This window comes from Juglans regia, chromosome 16 (assembly GCF_001411555.2).
Source record: "Juglans regia cultivar Chandler chromosome 16, Walnut 2.0, whole genome shotgun sequence".
NCBI lineage: Eukaryota > Viridiplantae > Streptophyta > Magnoliopsida > Fagales > Juglandaceae > Juglans > Juglans regia.
The window spans coordinates 8,586,779-8,604,230 of record NC_049916.1 but is presented as its reverse complement, the minus strand read 5'-3'; the positions used below and the strand labels follow the sequence as shown (position 1 = coordinate 8,604,230).

General features: G+C 36.0%; 1 protein-coding gene across 3 annotated transcripts; it reads right to left on the bottom strand.

The window, feature by feature from the left end:
* Positions 1 to 9,229: 9,229 nt before the first annotated feature.
* On the bottom strand, positions 9,230 to 16,545 carry LOC108986472 (microtubule-associated protein 70-1-like). Of its 3 annotated transcripts, XM_018959098.2 has the most exons (12): positions 15,969 to 16,543; positions 15,791 to 15,876; positions 15,112 to 15,177; positions 14,853 to 15,023; positions 14,493 to 14,663; positions 14,218 to 14,373; positions 13,952 to 14,098; positions 13,767 to 13,838; positions 13,133 to 13,672; positions 12,864 to 13,051; positions 9,708 to 9,777; positions 9,539 to 9,635 (listed from the first exon to the last, which is right to left on the bottom strand). In XM_018959098.2, exons 1-11 carry the CDS (start codon positions 16,234 to 16,236, stop codon positions 9,738 to 9,740), a joined length of 1,905 nt encoding a protein of 634 aa, XP_018814643.1. In that variant the 5' UTR covers positions 16,237 to 16,543; the 3' UTR covers positions 9,539 to 9,635; positions 9,708 to 9,737. The 3 variants fall into 3 exon arrangements, with proteins under 3 accessions (XP_018814640.1, XP_018814642.1, XP_018814643.1); XM_018959095.2 differs by lacking the exon at positions 9,708 to 9,777 and having other exon boundaries at positions 9,230 to 9,635; positions 15,969 to 16,545; XM_018959097.2 differs by having other exon boundaries at positions 9,230 to 9,777.
* Between the last annotated feature and the right edge of the window lie 907 nt (positions 16,546 to 17,452).

The following is a 17,452-nucleotide window of genomic DNA, read 5'->3' as shown; positions in this document are numbered from 1 at the left end:
TTGGAGCCAGCAGTTGTGATTCTTGTGTATTGGTTGTATTGAATATAGTCCCAACAAATCACGGCGCTCAAAATCCTGAATTTTACATTGTATTGAACACTTGCGCTCGAGCGAGGTGTCGAGCACAAGTCGAGCGCACGTTGTATTGAGCATTGGCTAGAGCGATATGTCGAGCGGAAGTCGAGCGAACCTCTCTGGACTTCGAGCGCACGTCGAGCGAACCTCTCTGGATGGGTTCCGCTCGAGCGCCACTTCGAGCGCACGTCGAGCGAACCTCTCTGGATGCCTGATGGGTTCTGCTGAGTCGAGCGCACGTCAACCGAAGCTCGATGTAATAATACATCGATACAATAATACATTATAATACAATAATACATGTCCTATACAATAATACAATAGCCTAGTTTATTTTTAAACTAATTTTTTACTTCTAATTTAATTTTTTCAGCTTCATTGATTGTGATATGGATCCTAGACATAGTGGAGATGATCGTCCACAAGGGGATGTGGCGGATGTCAATGCTACAACTCCTACACCGGTGGGTACTTCCACCCCTAGAGCCACATCTAGGGCAGCTACATCTAGAGCAGCTACATCTTGTACGAGTAGTTGACTCCCACTCCCAGTTGATATAGAGGATGAGGATATGTTCAACGAAGAGGAGGAGATGCCCATTGAGCAAGATCAACCACCACGGCCTTCTAAAAAGAGGTCGTGGACATGGGAGCATTTCACCAAAATTCCTGGTGATATTGCGAACCAGGTAGCATGATGTCATTACTGTGGATCACTTTATGGATGCCATTCGAAGAAGCAAGGTACCAGTGTGTTAATAGCACATCTAAATGGTTGTCAACGATATAAGATAGCGAAGGGATTGCAAGCCACTGATCAGACCAACCTCAGTTACCAAACTTCTACAGCCACTGATGGTACACAAACTAAGAAATTGGTCATCCCTCAATACAGTGAGAAGATGTTGAGGGACATGCTTGCAGAGATGATAATTACTGATGAAATGCCATTTACCACAGTCGAGAAAAGAGGCTTTCGAAAGTTTCTAAATTTTGTTGAGCCACGATTTATCATTCCATCACGGTATACAGTGATGCGAGATTGTATGAAGAGGCATGCGAAGGATAAGGAGGAGATGAGGAAGATGTTTATTACCACTGGCCAGAGAGTGTCGTTTACGACTGACACATGAACTTCCATACAGAACGTCTGCTACATGTGTATTACAGCACACTACATTGACAGTGAGTGGATTTTGCATAAAAAGTTATTGGTTTTAAAGAAATTGTGGATCATAAAGGTGCATCCATTGGGGCGAAGATGGATGATTGTTTAAAGGACTGGGGAATTCGAAAAGTGCTGTGTATTACAATTGACAATGCCAGTGCGAATGAAACAGCAATTGATTGGTTTAAGCGGAACACGACGGTGATAGATGATGTCATTCGGGCTCACGAGTTTATTCACGTTCGATGCTGTGCTCATATCATTAACCTCATAGTTGTTGAGGGATTAAAAGAGGTTGATGATTCCATAACCCGAGTCCACAACATTGTACGATATGTGAGGGGTTCCCCTCAAAGGCTTGCCAAGTTTACGGCAATAGCAGAAGATCTGAAGATTGAATGTTCTAGTATGCTGTGCTTGGACGTTCCGACTCGATGGAATTCTACATACATGATGTTGGATGTGGCACAGAAGTACCAAAAAGCATTCGAGCGGATGGAGATCAAGGATGGGGGCCTGAGGTATGCTTTGTTGGAGCCAGCAGGACAGGGGCTCAGTGCGCCGGACGCACATGATTGGACCAGTGTGAGTTATTTTGTTGAATTTTTAAGAACTTTTTATGAGATAACCATGCGGCTATCTGGATCCAAATATACGACTGTGAACTCATTTTTCAGTGAGCTCTCGGAGCTTCACTTCTAGTTGGAAAATAGTTGTACTAACTCTGCTGGATTGTTATCTGCTATGGCTACGAGGATGAAGATCAAATATGATAAATATTGGGGGAATATTGAGAAGATAAATAGATTGCTATTTGTGGCTGTGATCCTTGACCCCCGAGTTAAGTTGGCTGTTCTAGAATTTTGGGTAAATTTCATCCTCGGGACAATGAAGGCTGTAGAGTTTATTAGATTGCTAAGAAGTGGTGTTGATGACTTATATAATCACTACAGTACTAGTGCTCAGCCTTCATCCGCAGCTGGTAGCTCCTCACATTCGAGGCCGACAGGATCGACAGTTTCCTTAGGTGATACTGACCCATCTATAGGGGTTAGAGGCCATCGTATTATACGGCAGTATCATCAACTCATGTCAACAAGGAATATTATGCATTGTACATCTGAGGTTGAACGATATTTTATGGAAGCTGTCGAGACACCTAGTGATGTATTTCAGTTATTAACTTGGTGGAAAGTTAATTCCACCAACTATCCAGTCTTTTCCCGTATGGCCCGAGATGTGCTAGCCATTCCTGTCACTACGGTTGCCTCAGAGTCGGCATTTAGCACTGGAGGTCGCGTGTTGGATGCTTATCGGAGTTCATTGTCACCGTCAACCGTGGAGGCCCTCGTTTGCACACAGAATTGGATAAGTGAAACGTCCATTGGACTAGATATCGTTGGCGTTGATGGCGAGAGCTATAGGCTTGAATCGGGTAAGTTTATATGCTTTTAAATGATGATTTAATTATTTTTAATATTTCTAACTTCTACTTTTTATGATTTTATAGATCTAATTGTGAACCCTAACATAATTACCGATGATTGAGAGTCTGGAACGGATGCCACTTGAGAGTTGGGATAGAGTTGAGAGAACCCCCTTTCTTGGTAAGAATCAAATTATTCTTTTACCGTGTTCAATTTTTTATTATCAATTTTTTTTATCTATTTATTGTAACTTTCTATCTTCATTTCAGGCATGACCAATGGAACAAAAAGCATTTGAGTGAAATCCATGTTTAATTTTTATGTAGTTATATTTCAAGGCTGAGTCATATTATTATTACGTTATAAATAGGACTGTTATAACTTATGGCTACATCATACATGTTATTTACTTTTTAAACTATTTATATAGTTATATTTATGTAGTTATATCCCGAGCAAAGACGTGGGATAAGTACTTTTTATTCTATAATTTCTAATATTCTATTAGTACTTATCCATCCTCTCTCAAACGTTTATAATTTATTATCCAACTGAAATTAATCAAATTATACAAATTCGTACCATCATTCTTCTCTATAAAATTTTAAATTTGTGTAATTTTTGACTCATGAGTCATGAGCACTTTTAATGCTAAATTTCAGGCAGACATAAAACAAATTAAAGATATAATCAAAATTCAGTAACAAAATCAGAAAATATATTTAAATTATTGAAAACTCTTGAATAAACCAAATATTTGTAGATGGTTCACTTTTAAAAAAATATATATGTTGCTCACTATCTGAAACAAAATTGAACAACAAAATTTAAATAATAAAAAAAAAAGAACAGAAAACAACAACTAGAAATTTATTTCTGAACGGAGTTCGAAAATTTAATTCGGAGTCGGAGCTCCGACATCCGTTCGGAACTCCCTCCGACCACCGTTCGGAGTTTCGATCGAATGTCGGAGCTTCAACCTCCGTTCGGAGTTTCGATCGGACGTCAGAGCTCCGAACTCCGATCGGAATCTGACTCCGACTGAGTCGGAGTCTGAGTCGGAGGGGCAATTCGGCTCAAACTTTTGTCGGAGTCGGAGGTCGGAAACGACAACTCCGACTTCGTCGGAGTCGGAGCCCACCCCTAGCCCCAACGGTGGCTCTAGTGTTACTCAAATTTAAAATCGTCGTTCTCTCCTAATATATAAATCTATGATTATGTGAACAACTCTAATAGTTTATAGAGTTTTAAAAAGTAATTAGATCCATTATAAAAACTAGGTTCGGATGTGAAAATTTTGTATGAGTTTTGATCAATGATATAATAGATATTTTAAAATATATATTTAAATTATTAAAAAAAAAGATTGAGAAACACTCACGACCACCTCATATTATAGCCACAACAATGTCCTCCAGCCGCACTAGGCATCCAGAGTAGCCACTAGGGCAACCCAATTTAACCCATGGTTGGTTATGTCCAAAGAATCTGACAACCATTATATATGGGTGAAAAATTAAACCAAAAATAGTTTATATAGGTCATGTGCAAATTCTATGCACTTTTTTTTTTTTTCAAAAAGGAAAACCCAAATGAAAAATCTAAGGTTGGCCACCCCGCCCCACCCCATTTGGCATCCGCCTCCATAAACGAGGGGCGTGCAGGCAGATGCCTGTACACAACTGAGAGCCAAGGGCGAGGCCCGGGCTAAGCCCAAGCCCACCCAGGGTTTACTCCGTCTGTCCGGCCTAGCCTATATATACATATATATTAAAAAGATTTCTTTAATAAAACGACGTTATTTTAGGGTTAGATTTAACTTAAACCTAATCCTCCCCCTCCCGTCGCTATCTCTCTCTCTCCCTCTTGCCAGTGCAGGGCACCCATCATCTTCTTCTACTCCTCCTCAACTCCTACTCTACTTTTTCTTCTCTTCTTTTTTGAAGCACAAATGACCGTGAATTTGCAAAGAGAACCATAACAGCAAGTGGCTGTATTTCATTTTTCAAAATCTTAGATATGACATGTTTTGGTTATTTTAAATTTTTTTTTTTTTCCAATATGTTTTGGATAGATGTAGATTTGGAATTTTTATATTTTCCAATTGTTTTTCACTATGAGTGGGTAGGTGGGGCAGACAATCGTGGCCGAATGGAGGCACTAGCCCTTTGGGAGCGATGCCAGGATACAGGGCCCAAACTATACCCTGCCCTTGCTGAGGCACCCCTTGTCCAAGAAGTGTGAATAGCACACCTACAAAAATCTTCCTTTTATGACAAGTCTCACTTTTTTTTTTAAAATATAGTAATAGGGTTATTATCATTTTAGTACTCATTTACTATTTATGTATTTATTATTTTATTATTTTTTTAAGTATTTTTTTTAACATCCTTATTATTAAGAAAAATTAAAAAAATATATAATTTTATTAATAATCACTTCTTTAATCATTAAGTAAAATAAAAAAATTAAATACAAAAAAAAATAGTAAATGAATAGTAAGTGTTAGTTTTTTTAATAATAATTTTTATTTCCGTTGGTTTTAGTAGCCATTGATTAACGGGCTTGTTTAATTGAACCGTTTTTATGGCCTTTAGTTTACTTTACTGTTTTTTGAGTTTATTCTTTTTATATTATTTCAAATTTTTTATTCATTATTCATATAATAAATATTTAATAAAAGAAAAAAAATAATAAAAATTAAAAATAATGTGGAGTGTGGAGTGTTAGGAGGTTGTGAAGATTTTTTGTTTTCTTTATTGTATTTGATCGTTAAGACCTCATTAAATCCTAGATGTTGGCTCTAGTATTTTTTCTTCCCGTTATGTCCATTACGTCTAGAGTCTCTCTTTGTCCGGTTTATATATTTGTTTGGCCTTTTGATATGGGGTGGCATTTTACTTGAAAAAAGTGAGATAAAGAAAAATAAACTTAGACAGTACATATTTTTTAGAGTATTTCTAAATAAAAGAAATGTGTTCTTTTGATGGAGTTTTGAGCTCAACCTCTTGTGCAGAGTTGGTTCAAGCTATACAACAATCAGTTTGGCTGTAGTATTCTGGAGGAGTCAAGTCAAAAAGAGTTACCGATTAATTTGAGACTTTGTACACTGCAGAGGGCTTGAATCTTCTTAAAGAGAGCGATATTTTCGTGCCTCAGTCCAAACTGATTTCGTTTGAATGTTAATTTCATTGTAATTTTTATTACATTATTGTATATTTCACTAATAATTTTAAGGAGAGTTCAGATGGAGTCTACAATTGAAAAGTGCACGGAAAGCGGTAGATGTCTCAATAAGCCATTTCAATTTGTTGAAGGGTGGTGGTGGGTAGATTCTGGTGCCAATAGGCATATTTGCTATGATAAAGGTTTGTTTAAAAATTATATTCCTTTTAAAATAGAGAAAGATATTACACTTGGTGATTCTAGTAAAACTAATATTGTTGGGAGTGGTGAGATTGAACTGAAATTTACCTCTGGGTGTATTTTGACGCTTAAAGATATGCTTTATACACCATATATGAGGAATAATTTGATGTCAAGTTTTTTACTCAACAAAACGGGTTTCAAACAAACTATTAAATCCGATAATTTTGTTATAATGAAAATGGAGTTTTTGTGGGCAATTGTTATGTTGGAGATATTTTAAAATTTGGGGTTGTTTGGCTTTTGTAAGGCTATCTGATCTTAAAAGGCCCAAATTAGGTGTTAGAACTACCAATTGTGTCTTTATTGGATATGCAAGAAATAGCACAGCCTATAGATTTTTTGATATTGGAAATAAAGCTATTTTTTAATCCGATGCAATTTTTCATGAAAAAAAGTTTCATTTCAAATCAAAAAATAGTGGGGGTCAAGTATTTAGAAAAAATAATTTTTCTAAAGCTAGTTATTCTACTCATTTAAAAAGTGAAGAAATTTTTGAGTTAATGAGTAAGAGAGTTAGAATTGAAAAAGATTTTGGTCCCAACTATTATATTTACAATATTGAAGAAAATTCAAAGAATTTACAAGAAGCTTTAGCATCACCTAATTTTGTATTTTGGAAAGAGGCTATGGATGATGAGATAGATTCACTAATTTCTAATAAAACTTGAAAATTAGTTGAATTATTACGGGACTGCAAATCCATAGGGTGTAAATAGGTCCTTAGAAAAAAGTTTAGACCATATGGAACAGTTGTAAAATTCAAGGCCAGGCTAGTTGCAAAATGTTTTAAACAAAAAGCCGACCTTGATTTTTTCGACACTATTTCTCCAGTTACAAGAATAACATCCATTAGATTATTGATTGTCATTACAGTAATTTTTAATTTAAGGATTCATCAAATGGATGTTAAAACAACTTTTTTAAATGGGGGGACCTAGATGAAGAAATTTATATGGATCAACCCGAAAGCTTTGTAGAATCTGGCCAAGAAATCAAAGTGTGTAAGTTGACAAAATCTCTATATGGCTTAAAACAAATCCCTTAACAATGGCATGAGAAATTTGACTATTGCATGATTGAAAACGGCTATAAGTCAAATGAAAATGATAAATGTATTTATCATAAATCTTGAAAAAATTCATGTTATTATTAGCATATATGTTGATGATTTATTGATATTTGATTCTAATTTGCATGTCATAAATGAAACAGAAAACATGCTTAGTAATCATTTTGATATGAAAGATCTTGGTAAGGCTAATTTTATTTTGGGTATGAAAATCACCAAAACATGTGATGGTATTTTTCTTGATCAATCGCATTATGTAGAAAAATTATTGAAGAAATATAATTATGTTGGATGCAAGCATCTTGTTACTCCTTTTGATTCTAGTGTTCATTTATTTTCTGTTGAAAATGATGATGATGTGATTAATCAAGAGAAATATGCTAGCATGATTGAGGGTTTACGTTATGCCATTGATTGTACTAGACCTGACATTGGTTATGCGGTGGGAGTACTTAGTAAATTTACTATCAAGTCTGGAAGAGACCATTGGTTTGCAATAGATTGGATAATGAAATAGTTATCCGATACAAAATATTATGGCTTGTTTTATAAAAGGTATCCTACTATACTTGAAGGTTTTAGTGATGTTGATTGGAATACCTTGTCAAGTGATTCACTTTCAATTACTGGTTATATTTTTACCTTGGGTGGTGGTGCTATATGTTAAAAGTCTAAAAAACAAACGATTATTGCTAACTCAACCATGGAAGCTGAGCTTATAACTTTAGCTTCAGCAAGTGAGGAAGCAAACTGGTTTGAGAGATTTATTACATGAGATTCCCTTATGGGAAAAATTAGTTCTACCAATTTTAATTCATTGTAATAGTACTGCTACTATTGGTAGAGTGCAAAATCGTTACTATAATGGTAAATCTAGATTTATAAGAAAAAAAATACAATACTGTAAGATCAAGTTGGAATCTTAGAAGAGTCAAGTCAAGAAGAGTTTTACTACACCGGTTAATTTGAGATTTTGTAAAGTGCAAAAGGCTTGAATTAGGGGTGATAAAAGGTCCTGTCGGACCGAACAGACCGACCGTTTCGGTCTAGACCAGATTGAGACTTAGACCGGTCCGGTCCGGTCCACATTTTAGAGAATCGAAAATTTTCGATCCGGTCCATGGTCTCAGTGTTTTCCCTGACCGGACCGAATGAAAAATAAAAAATATATTTTTTTTATATATTTTATATATAATAATTGTACAATTATCAATATAAATTTTTAAATATATTATTAACTTGTTAATATTCTATAAATTAACAATATTTTATATATATCTTCATCTAACCTATCACTATTAACAATATAAAAATTTAAATATGTTATTAACATTTGTTAATATTCTATGAATTAACTAATACATAATATCAATTAGTTAATTATTTAGTAATTATATAAATTAATAATATAATTTTCATCTAATTTATTATCATTGACCATATAAAATATTTTTTTATTGAGTTTGTTACATAATCCACATTAATAAGTCACTTAATTTAATTTAGTATTTTAAATAATTTTTAGACCAGACCGATAGTGGTCTGGTTCCTTTGGGTGTTCAGTCCGGTTTGGTCTTGAAAAATAATAGATCTTAAATATTCAATCCATTGCCGAACCGAACCCGACCGGACCATTTGCAACCCTAGCTTAAATCTCCTTAAAGCGTGCCTCAATCCAAACTGATTTCGTTTGAATGTTAATTTCATTATAATTTTTATTACATTATTGTATATTTCACTAACAAGAATAGTAACTCTATCATTTTCCTTTTAAATACCTACACGTAACACATGCACCCTATGTTACTGTTTTAACTCTTTTTAATTTACTTTTTAAATAATCTAGTTTGGAGACGGTATTTTTTTTTCTCTTTGATTCTTTCTTTAGAGACGGTTTTAGCATCCAAACATGACCTAGTCAGAATATCGGGGATTGAGACAAAAGGGGAAAAATATGAAAACTTAAAAAAGAGAACAAAGGCAGGCAGAAGAAATACATCGGCCAGATCCTATAGAGCCCCAAGTAAATATTGCTCGGGCACTTAAAATTAGACATGCACAAACGTCAAACCTAGTTTCATTATTTAGTATTCATATAATATTGCAAATATATTAACAAACATGAACCAGCAACTGGTAGAGGACTCTATAGGCTCTGGCACATAATACAAATATAAACTCAAAAGGAGAAAGGAACCAAAAAAAAAAAAAAAAATTATATAAAAGCCAATAAGATACCTATACAACCACACGTACTGGCCACTCGAAGAAAACCTGACAAAATGTTAGCCCCAAACGTGAATTTATCTTTCCTCCTTTTCTTTTCCTGATCCCTAAGCAGAGGAATTACAGTCTAACAGTCAGAAGTACGCCATTTTCTTCCTCGGATTCTGTTTCCTTTCTGGAGTTTCTTGTCTTAGCTAATCCAGTGAATATAGTAGAGACATCTGACTCGTCGGATGGCGTGCTGGAAGAGAGAATTACAAATTACAAATAAAAAATAAAAATAAAAATGAAGAGTAAGAAGGCTTATGCAGACTTGCTGCAGCAACCGCAATCAGGATTCCTGTCATTGGGTACTGCGTGTCAACCCAGCTCGTGTCACATTTCTGCACAAAGTAGGACTCAAGTCAACTTTTAATATGTTCCATTAATAATCGTAAGTCTCTGTCCTTATGGTTCTTTTTTTTTTGGGTTAATCCCTCTTTGTATAGAACTTTTGTGGATGAATGCAATATATACTTGCAATGTACTATGAGTATAATGGAAAACAAATTGGACAAAAAAGGGCCTAGGTTATTCTTTTTAAACTATCAAACCAAACTTTCGGTAATCAAACCATTCTGAACTATGTATTTCAAAAAGCTATAACTTCATACATGTTAAATAAAGTCATGCCAACCCCATCAAGCCCTTGCCTGAAACCTTCTGCACAGCCTTTATCTAGGTCAGAGACAATTCATAGGCAAGGTTGTTTTTTTTTATTATTGGCACCGAATGTCCAAGAACAGCATCCTGACTAATTCCGGGGATGCACAATAAGTAATCCAATAATTCATTATCATTGTGGATGCATAATTAATTTCAGTGTCAGAATATGTTGCACACATCATAACAAGTCGTTGTAGCATAGTGGTAAGTATTCCGAACTTATCAAAACAAAAATGTTGCAGACATCAGCTAATAAAAATAAGTATTTTGCTATGTTATAATCACTTCGAATCTCTCATTTATTCATTGAGAAAATAAATTTACAAGCCTGCTAATTGGCACAAGGCAAACACGCTACTTATGTGGGAACTTGTCATATCAACTAGCATAAAAAAGTATTTGAATGCTGACATTTTTTTTTAACTGTAATGAGTCAGGTAGTAATTGGCGTGTTTACACACCAAACTTGTAAGTAGCAAAATTATGAAGAGTCATCATAGACTCGAAGTATGGTGAAACCATGGAGAGGATGGTGTTTGAATGAGGGTAAGTGGGCCATATGAGGTGGGACTACGGAAACACATAAGAAGAGGATAGGACACATTCAAGAAAGATCAGCTTTGAGGTGGGTTATGGGTCCAAAATCAAATTTTGGCACGATCTATGGTGTGGCAATGGAGCATTCAAAGAAGCTTATCCAAAATTCTATGGCATAGCAAGAATGAAAGAAGCCTCAATTGCAGACCTCTTAATCCTATCCAATGGACCTCTTACATTCTTCAGAGATGCACAAGATTGGGAAGTTTATGCTTTTTCAAAGTTCTATGATCTAGTATACCCTAACCGTATGATTGGGGGGGAGCCGAAGATGATCTTTTGGCGCCCTTCTAAGAAAGGGAAGTTTGCAGTCCGCTCTTATTATCAAGCCATGACCACAAATAATAAAAATTCATTCCCATGAAAGAGTATTATGAAGACAAAGGCACCTCAAAAGGCAATTTCTTTTGTATGGACGGCTTCCTAAGGGAAGATCCTCATAATTGACAACCTACCGAAACACCACATCATAGTCATGGATTGGTGTTGTATGTGCAAAAAGAGAGAGAGATCATCTATTACTTCTTTGTGAGATTGCTACGACTTTGTGGAATGACTTCTTTGCTCTGATGAAATTAGCTTGGGTGACACCGAAAAGGGTAATCAACCTCCTAGCTTCTTGGCAACACATTCAGGACAACTCTCATATTGCAACAGTATGGAAGATGGTTCCAATTTGTCAATGGAGGTGTATTTGGAGGGAGAGGAATGAAAGAAGCTTTGAAGATTGGCCTCGTTTGCATTCAAAACCCACCTCAACTTATCTCAACTCATTTCATCTCATCATTACAACTTTCTTAAATTATCACACAAAATATAATAAACAATTCAACCTTTTCAAATCTCAAAACAGCTTTTTCAAATTCCCACACAAAATATAATAAATAATTCATCTTTTATTCTACTATTCACAAATCATTTAACCCATCTCAACTCATCTCTGAATCCAAACCACTCCTGAGAGTGGTCAATGGATGAGCTTAGAAGTCTATTTTTCAATACTTTACTTCATTGGTCAATTGTAATTGATTTTAATGGCATGACTTTTCATGAATTAAATTACTAAGCCAACCTAAATGTAAGGCTCATTTTTTTACAATTAAAAATAATTAATATCAATAAATGAATAGGCGAAGCCCAAGTACATGGGCCATACAAAAGACAGCACCTAGCCAGGAAGAAGAAATAGATAAGAGGAAGTCATGAACATTGTGCCACTAAAACTTTATTAAGGCTCATTTACAAGACTATACTGCTAAATTTCAGGGAAGAAGACACAACTTCATAAATTTCAGGAACCAAAATCGAACATAGGATAAAAACTAAGGCTAAATCCACCTCTATTCCACAAGCTTGCTTGTTCTTTATATCGTTGTTATCTAATTTACACGGTAAGTTTGTTAAGATTCAGAGTACAAAATGGAAAGTGGATTTGAAAGACTAAATGAAAGTCCTCAGCACCTTAGTGGCAATTTGCGGGGGGACTGCCTATGAATATTTTCCGTACTTTATTCCTTTGGGCTATAGCTGTAGACTTTAATGGCCTAAATTTGCATGACTTTCTTGTTTCCAATATTACGAACTAGATAGGTTCTATCTCTTGTATACCATCTTGTGTACTTGGGTTTTGCCTATCCTTATTAATACTACCGTTTACTTATAAAAAAAAATATTTTCCTAGGAGTAAATTTAATTCAATATGTTGAGATAACAGTTGGACATATCAACAGGTCATTGGAAAGGGCTTCTCTACAAAACAAAAATTACTTCTAACGAGTAAAAGGTAAATGGGGTCCTATATTGCTTGAGGGAGAAGTTTTTGCTCTTTATAATGATTCCAATGGGGGCTCCAATTGTACCACTGAATAGTCATTTTAGAGGATAGGCGCAGATGTGGTTTGGGCCTCCCTTCGAGCATTACATTACATGAACAAAGAACAATGAAATATGAATATCTGGCTTAAAAAAAAAAAAAAAAAACCAAGATCAACTAGCATTATTGTTATTATTTTTTTTGGTATGGTGGAAACATGTAAGTCATATATTGACTGCTAATCTAACAATTAGCAAACAGCAGAAGCATGACACAGCAATGCATTGTGTAAATTATTCAATTAATTTAGCTGAAGGCATGACTTGAGGTAAAAATAAAATATTGCGAAAGTACCTGGCAGAAAGCAGCTGAGCACTAGTGACAGGACCCTTTGCATTGCCAAACCTTTTTGCCCTATTCTCGTGTTCTTTCTCTACACGCATGGCAGCTACCTCCTTTTCCATGGCAGCTACTTCTCTTCTCATCTTCTTTGCTTCAACTTCCATTGCCTTAGTCAATGTCTCTACCTTCTTTGCTAACATCTGAAAAGCACCAATCAAAACCATATATTAACTAGAGGCGTAATTATAGAATAAATATATCAGTTGGGACAAGAAATAAACCTCAATGGCGTCATCCTTGTCTTTCAGGCTTTGATCTTTCTCATGGCCTGCTTTCCTCAAAGCTATGACCTCTTTTTGCAGTAACTCATACATAACCCCTGGGACGCTATCCTCTGTATCCACCATCTGGAACTCATTTGGCTTATCATCCGAATTTTCGTTCCAGTTATTATTCCCCTCGCCATCCTTTGTTCCCTCACAAGATTGGTTGAATGAATAGCTGGGGCTTGTTCCATTTAAGAGAATCTTACTCCTTTCCAAAGACCTTGTGCCACCATCAAATGATTTTGAGGTACCTTTAGCATGCTTCAGTACTGCACTGGTGCTCGAGGACAAAGAAGAGGGCCTAAATTGAGAGGTTGGTGTTCTCTTTGATAAAAAGCCATTTGAGGTTAATCTTGAGATGTTATCAGCTCCACCAATGGACTGACGACGAGAAGGCCCATTGCTTGTGCTTCGTCCCTCTGGTGTACTGCGAGCATTACCAGAAGATCCTCTCAAACTCTCCTCTAGCACTTTTAGTCGTAAATGATATTTTTCCTACAAAAAATAAAGAATGTTCAACATTCACTAAAAGAAGAAAACATATGGCAAAGTTACTAAAGAACAAGCCCCATAAAAGCCATATGATTACTTTTAACTGTGCTTCAGACTTTGCAGTTCGCTCGGCTATAGCAAGCTTGTCTCGAAGTTGCTGCATATCTCCCTGTAACAACATAGTTTGGTAAAAATTAGATAGAAACTAGAAAATGTTGTCTCAAAGAACAAATCAATAGAAGCTCAGTATTGAAGCGGAAGGAAATGAAAGTCAACAGTTACCTGCAAAAATCTCCGTTCTTCAAGCCATCGCTTCACAGGCATCACTTTGTCATTAGCATCCTTCCACTCATTTGCAACCACTACAGCCACTCTGTTTGCAGATACCTTTGCACGGGCCAGCTCCCGGTCAAGTGTTTTCCTTTCCTCCTGATGAACAAAAATGTAAAACGCTACCAGGTTTAAGGAAACTGTCTGCTAGACGAAAACTATAGGTCAACATAAGGCAACTTCCAACATTGAGCATTCAAATATGTCAGGCACATTACATTCATCTCCTGAAATTTTCGCTGATAATCCCTCACGGCATTTGCAGCCGCACCACCAGCAAGAACAGCCTCTTCCAACTCCCGAACAGTTTGAGTAAGCTTTTCAACCTCTGCAACCTTTTGTCTATGCATTTTGTCCAAAATTTTATTTTCTTCCTAGCACCCACAAGGAGTAGACATATAAGTCCATTTTAAATGTGCATAGTAAGAAAAAAGATTTCACATCCCAAGGTCCAATAAGCTTGGGAAAAAAGAACATACAAGATTTGGTTTACCTGGCATATTTCTATCTGCTTCATTAATTCCTGGTTTTTATTTTGGAGATCATCCACCAAAGAGGCCTTTGCCAACGCAACCTGAACAGTCCTCTCAGCTTCAATTAAGGCTGCTTCTTTTGATTTCGTAAGACGATCCAAGGCTTTGTTATCATCTTGAAGCTTTGCAATCTGTAACAAATCAAGGTGAAGAATCAACGACTGAACTAATTTTCCCTCTAATAGATTCTTTTTTTTTCTTCTTCTTATGGTGACAGCAAGGAGATGAGAAAGAAGAGAGAAGAAAATTATGACTAAAATCTTTTCTGATTACAAGTCAGGATATCATAAGAAGAAGAAGAAGAAGAAGACAAGACATACCTCTTGCTTAGCCAGCTTGAGCTCAGCCTCCAGAGGTGCAAGAATGGCTTCAATTGGAGGCATATCATCATCCTTTTGAGCAGCATGAACCCTTCGAAGAGTGGCTTCAGCAGCAAACTGAGCTGCCATGGAAGCTTTCTTCTCATCGTTGATTTTCTTTATCTCAAGATTCTGCAAGACATTTTTTTGTCGAATAAATAGAATCTTACAATAGGCACCAAATGACAAAAGCACTATTTAGAGAGGCTTTGAGCAATACTTTGCTTTCAAGAAGAGATTCTGTTAACTTCAGCTTCTCCTCAACCTTTGACAGCTCTTCAGTGAGCTGCAGTGTGATGAAAATACATAGAGAAACAAGGTAAGTATCAATTTCAATGGGAAAGGAAATAAAGAAAAGAATGACTGATCAAGTATATGAAATTCGTGAAAACTATAAGAGTCGAATACTTCAGAAACGAAAATTTTAAATACTTTCATTTCTGGATAATGGCCAATGCAATTCAAGCCCAAAACATTCAACTGTCTAGAATATCAAGCAATCTAGAGTCATTAATGCCATAAAGCACGCCAAAGAATTCAGGGAAAGTAAGTGAGATATTTATGCTGTTAGAAACAACTAGCATTGAGACAGTAAGATAAGCAAAGGCAGTAAGGGCAGAACTGTACAACCCATTTTCCAAAAATTAGGAGAAACTGGAAATTTCTTTTGCAATTTTTTTAATCAAACAAGAAATCGCGATCCTCCATGGGGGCTTCGAACCACTATCATAGCTGTTCCATATAATTACAAATCTCTGTAAATTGGAGATAAGTGAAGTAATGTTTAATGTGCATAGCAAATAGAACAACCACAAATGATTAAAATATGCAACTAACTAATCTGTCAACGAGAAGGAAGAGGGGGATAAAGCACCAAAATTGAGGAAAATAGAAATGACCTCTTCAACAGCCTTTTCTCTAAGTCGTTCGGAGAACCTCAAGGCCTTTATCTCCGCCTGGGCCTCCCCCAACTCACGGTCCTTATCTGCAAAACCACAACCAAAAGAAGACGACTTATCAAACACGCATCCCAGCCAAATCAGCTCGAAACGCAGCAGATCGAACCGCATTCCGCACCTCGGACTTCGTTCTCGAGCCGATTGAGCTCGACCTTGACCGGATCCGACCCGTGAAGCAGGTTAAGGAACTCATCAGCGTCGAGGCTGGGCCTCACCGACGCTCTCCTACGCAACGAGCTCCTCCCTTCCTTAAACGATCCCGACACCATCAACGGCCCCGGCGACGCGTGAGTGTACGTCGGCTCAGCACTGCCATTGCTGGCGTACGTCGTCGTCGCCGCCGCCGTCTCAGGAGACAACACCCCTACTTCGGACACCTCCGCCATTATAGCCGATCTGACCGACTCCACGATTCCAGCAACTACGTATCTCACATCCAAATGCACCTCGTCCGCGGGATCGAAAGGCTAGGGTTTCAGATCAGATGTACACATAATATGACACAAATGTACAGATATGTAGAGAGAGAGAGCGAGAGAGAGAGAGAGAGGGAAGTGCTTTTTGTGAATACTTTCTGTGTGTCTCGCTAAAGAGTAAAGAAAAGAGACTGGTTTAAATCCAACAATACAAGTGGTTAGTGTTGCTAATCTCGTTCTTGGAGTGTGTCAGTCAGTGTGAGAGAGACTGTGAGTGTGTGATTGAATCTTTTTCGATTAAAGAAATATGGGGATGGCGTTCACGCTTTTGCTATAAAGCAGAGCAGTGCGCTGCTTTTAGTTTACTCATTAGTAAATGGTTTTTCTAATTTACAGTTGTCGTCTAATTTTTTTAACAAAAAAACAATATATAACATTCAAATAAAAAAATTAATATTAATTTATTAATAATTCTAACATTTCTTAAAAAAAAAAACTTGGAATTAGATTCAAAAACTCACAAGAAAGTTATTTAGGTTCGGTTGGGGTAGAGAAAGTGTTTCATTTTATTTTATCTCAACTTATTATTATAATTTTTTTAAATTTTTACATAAAATATAATAAAAAATTCAATATTTTCAAATTTCAAAACAATAATAATATTTTATTTAACTTTTAACTTTTATCTAAAACTATATCATCTCATTTCATTATCCAAACCGCACCTACAGCTGTATTTGGAAGATGAACATAACTCAACTCATTTCAAATTAATTATTGATGGGATGTATTACTTTTTTAATTTCTTGTAAAAAAATTAAATTCATCTCAACCTATTTTATATATTTTAATCTAAAAAGTTAAATCTATCACAACTTAAAAAAATTAAACTCATCTCAACAAAATTTATAAAATATTATTATCCATAATTTAACTCAATTCATCTCAACGTCCAATTACATTCTAAAGGGCGTAACAAAGAGAAACCAATCTTCGGTGCAAATAATTCTTCTGCAAAGTTATTAGCACCTAAACCTAGAAGAGTGAAGAAACCAACAATAATAGAATAAGTAGACGAGTGTAAAATACCTCCACAACCAGCTGAACCGAAATTACTTTTGGATGAATTGTTAATAAATGGTTGGAATTGAATTTGAACTTATATTTATTTAACAAAATTCTTAAA